Source organism: Meriones unguiculatus, chromosome 9 (genome assembly GCF_030254825.1).
Source record: "Meriones unguiculatus strain TT.TT164.6M chromosome 9, Bangor_MerUng_6.1, whole genome shotgun sequence".
Lineage (NCBI taxonomy): Eukaryota > Metazoa > Chordata > Mammalia > Rodentia > Muridae > Meriones > Meriones unguiculatus.
In genome coordinates, this window is record NC_083357.1 from 54,141,682 (window position 1) to 54,145,228 (window position 3,547).

General features: G+C 37.8%; 1 gene segment (V, D, J or C); it reads right to left on the reverse strand.

Annotated features, from left to right (window-relative positions):
* Positions 1-1,738: 1,738 nt before the first annotated feature.
* On the reverse strand, positions 1,739-2,369 carry LOC132656253 (T cell receptor alpha variable 13-1-like). The segment is given in 2 exon segments: positions 1,739-2,154; positions 2,318-2,369. Coding segments are annotated over 2 exon segments (468 nt in total).
* Positions 2,370-3,547: the final 1,178 nt, after the last annotated feature.

Below are 3,547 nucleotides of genomic sequence, written 5' to 3' on the forward strand. Positions count from 1 at the left end.
GACTTTCATCATGAAGTCATGTTGGATTTGGTCAAAGGCATTTTTCTGCATCTCTTGAGACAATCATGCAATTTTTGTTTTTTAGTCTATTTGTGTGTTGAATTAATTGACTTGTGTAGTTTGAACCTTCCCTGCATTTCAAAGATAAAGGCAATGTGTTTGTCGTATATAATCTTTTTATATGCATCTGTATTTTGTTTACAGTTTTTTTTATTGAGTTTTTGAGTCTGTGTTCACCAGGGATATTGTCTTATAGTTTTATTTTTTGTTGTTGTGTCCTTACCAGGTTTGGGCATTAGAATGATAGTGGCATAAGAAAAGTTTGGGAGTGCACCTTCTCTTTCTATTTTCTTTCATTATTTAAGAAAAACTAGCTTAAGATCTTTATATGTCTAATGAAATTCTGCTATCAGTATATCTGGTCTTGGACTTGTTCCTAATCTTGAAGGCTTTTCATTAATATTTCAGATTCTTCATTCCTCTTTGGGTTTGTTTGGATTTTGTTTCTTCTTGGTTAATTTTGATGGTTTGGATGAATCTAGACATTCATGCATTTCTTTTATGTTTTCCAGCTTAACAGAGTAAATATTTAAAAATATTTCCTTAAACTACTGTGAATTTCTTTGGTGTATGTTGTAGTGTTTTCCTGTTCACTTCTGATCTTGATAATTTAGGTTATCTCTTTATTTCCTTTGCTAATTGGGCCAAAGATCTCAGAGAACCATGTTTTAGATTCATTGATTTTTTTAAAAAACTATTGTTTGCTTTGTTTCTATTTCAGTGATTTCTGGTCCTTTTTTGGTATTTCTTGCCATCAGTTGTTTTTAGATTTTGCTTGTGCTTACCATCTTTTTGAGTTCTATCAGTAAGCCATTTACTTGTGCTTAAAATTTTTTAATGTAGGCAATTAGGGCTATAAATTTACCTCATAGGACTGCTTTCAATGTGTCTCAAAAGGCTTTGTTGTACTGTGTTTTCATTTTAATTTAGTTCAAGAAATTCTTTTATTTGTTTCTTGATTCTCCCTGATCCCTTCATCATTTAGTGATGAACTGTTAATCTCCATGAGTTTGTGTATTAGTAGAGGTGCGTGTGTGTGTGTGTATGTGTGTGTGTGTGTGTGTGTGTGTGTGCAGATTTTAGGATAGAAATGGCAGCTTACTTCCTTGTCCCATTTGACCTGAATAATCTAACTTTAAAACTAAGATGTTTCTTGTTGACAGGAGACAGATGGATTTTTGTCTCTTGATGCATTCAGTTACATTGTGTATTTTGAGTGAATAACTTAGCCCAGTTATATAATAATGAACTTGGGAGATGAAACACCAACAAACAAAATAACCCAATTAAAAATGGGGCACAGAACTAAACGGAGAGTTATCAACAAAGGAATCTCCAGTGGCCAAGAAGCCCTTTAAGAAATGCTCAAATACCTTAGTCATGAGGTAAGTGTGAACCAGGAGGACTCTGACATTCCATCTCACACCAGTCACAATAGCTGAGAACAAGATCTCGGGCAACAGTACATGTTGATGAGTGAAGAAAAGGAAACACTGTTCAATTACTGGTGGGATTGTAAACTTGTACAACCATTTGGGAAAACAATGTTTTTTTTCTCAGAAAATTGAGTTTATTTTTATTTTTAAAAGAAATTTAAGGGGAAAAAAAAGAAAGAGAAAACTATCCTAAATTGTCTGAGGGAGTTGAAGCTAACTTTCTTATTTTGTGTTTTTAATGTCTACATTATACATGGCACTTGCAAGCTAGCAACTGGCAAATGCTGCCCTGGAAGGCCCGTTACACAGGATGCAGACACAGCCCCATGGTTTGAAGACAGGCTGCAGGTGCCAGTGGAGCAGTGTGTACTTGCAGCACAGAAGTACATAGCTGAGTCTCCAGGCTGAGTGTCTGTGATGTGCAGGGAGAAGTGTTTGGCTTTCTTATCCAGTAAAACTGTGAGTCTTTGGTTCTCCTTTCTGTCCACATTTGAACGAATGTCTATGATGTACTGAGGACCTTTCCCAGGTTCTTGTTTGTACCAAGGGAAGTAGACTGAGGCACTGTCTGTGTAAGTACAGTTGATGACAGCTCTGGCTCCCTCCTGGACTCTCAGGATGGAAGGGTGCTGCTCCACCTGCTCTCCTTGGCTCATCCCTGTGCAGAAAGATGGAGAGAAAGGAGAAAGGTTGTCAGGTCATCACTTTCCAGGATTCTCTTTTTCTACAGTAACTAGAGAAAACTTAAATAAAACATAGATTCCCCTAGATGACTCAGAAATGCCCACTGGTTATTTTGAGGCCCTAAAATATTAACTCACCATCCATCTGCAGCCACAGAAACATGAATAAAGTAGGAACACATGTCTTCATTGTTCTTAGCAATGAAATTGAAATCCAGTGTCAACCGTGATGGCCGGAAGGTCAGCTATAGCTGCCAGGGTGTTGTTCTTTCTCAGTAACAATTCTAGCTCTGGAGTCTTCCCCTCACCAATGAGAAAAAGGCTGTGCTTGTGCCTTAAGCCTACAGAGCCCACATACAAAGAAGTGAATTCTCTGCATCCTCCCCAGCATTTGTGACCTACTGCCACCTTGTGGTTGTATCTCTAACCAGTAAGGTCTCTGGTTAAGTGTTTTCTGACCCTATGAAGGATTCAGACACAGTGAACAGCATTATGCCATATCAAGTGGGTTCTAGTACTAAGAGATCTAGAATGGTATTTGTACTCACTGGTTCAGCTGTTTCTTTTCTTTAAATGTAGTATAGGATATGTATAATGCTTCATACATAAATGTATATGCATTATATATTGTATATATATATATATATATATATATATATATATATATCCGTGTGATGTGTTCCTACATGAGGCTTTGTGAAAGAGGGGGGAAGAGAGAGACATTTATTATGTCTAGAGCTGTATTTACTAAGCCCCTGTCATATTGTAGAATGAATGGATCATTTGTCAAGCATTCTGCCTTCTCTTGGAGATAGATACTTAGGTCTATATTTGTCCTTGAGAGTTAGTTCACTCATAAGAAGGTTTTTTTTCAGGTCTCTTGTGGGCTTTCAGTTACAAGGGGACAATGTTCTTTTATTTCAGTGAGTTCTTGTTGACAATACAGATATGCTGTTTTTATGCTTGCATCTTTCCTTCCAAACAAGTCAGCCTGGAATCACAAATACATTCAGCTACTCTTAGAAAAGTTCTCAGAAGTCATTTGGTCTTGAGGATGGCAACATCTATGTGGCTTACTCTCACAGCATCCAGTGTTGTAGACTGAATTACTGATAGAAAAGTAGTGTGGATCCTGGAGAATTGGCCAAGCCTTGACAAAGAAAAAAGACACCTCAGGTTTCCTCCTTCCTGTGTACCCTCCCAGCATACCCTAAGGCCTTTCCAAGGGATTTCCTTCTCTTTGTGTCAACTGTGAGTTGAATCCCCCTGAGAACCCTGTGTCCACACAGACTTAGAAGCCTGTAGGCTACCCTCACAGTCACTCTTGTCCATCATTTAGGTTTCTCTATTACCATCCACATCTCCTTA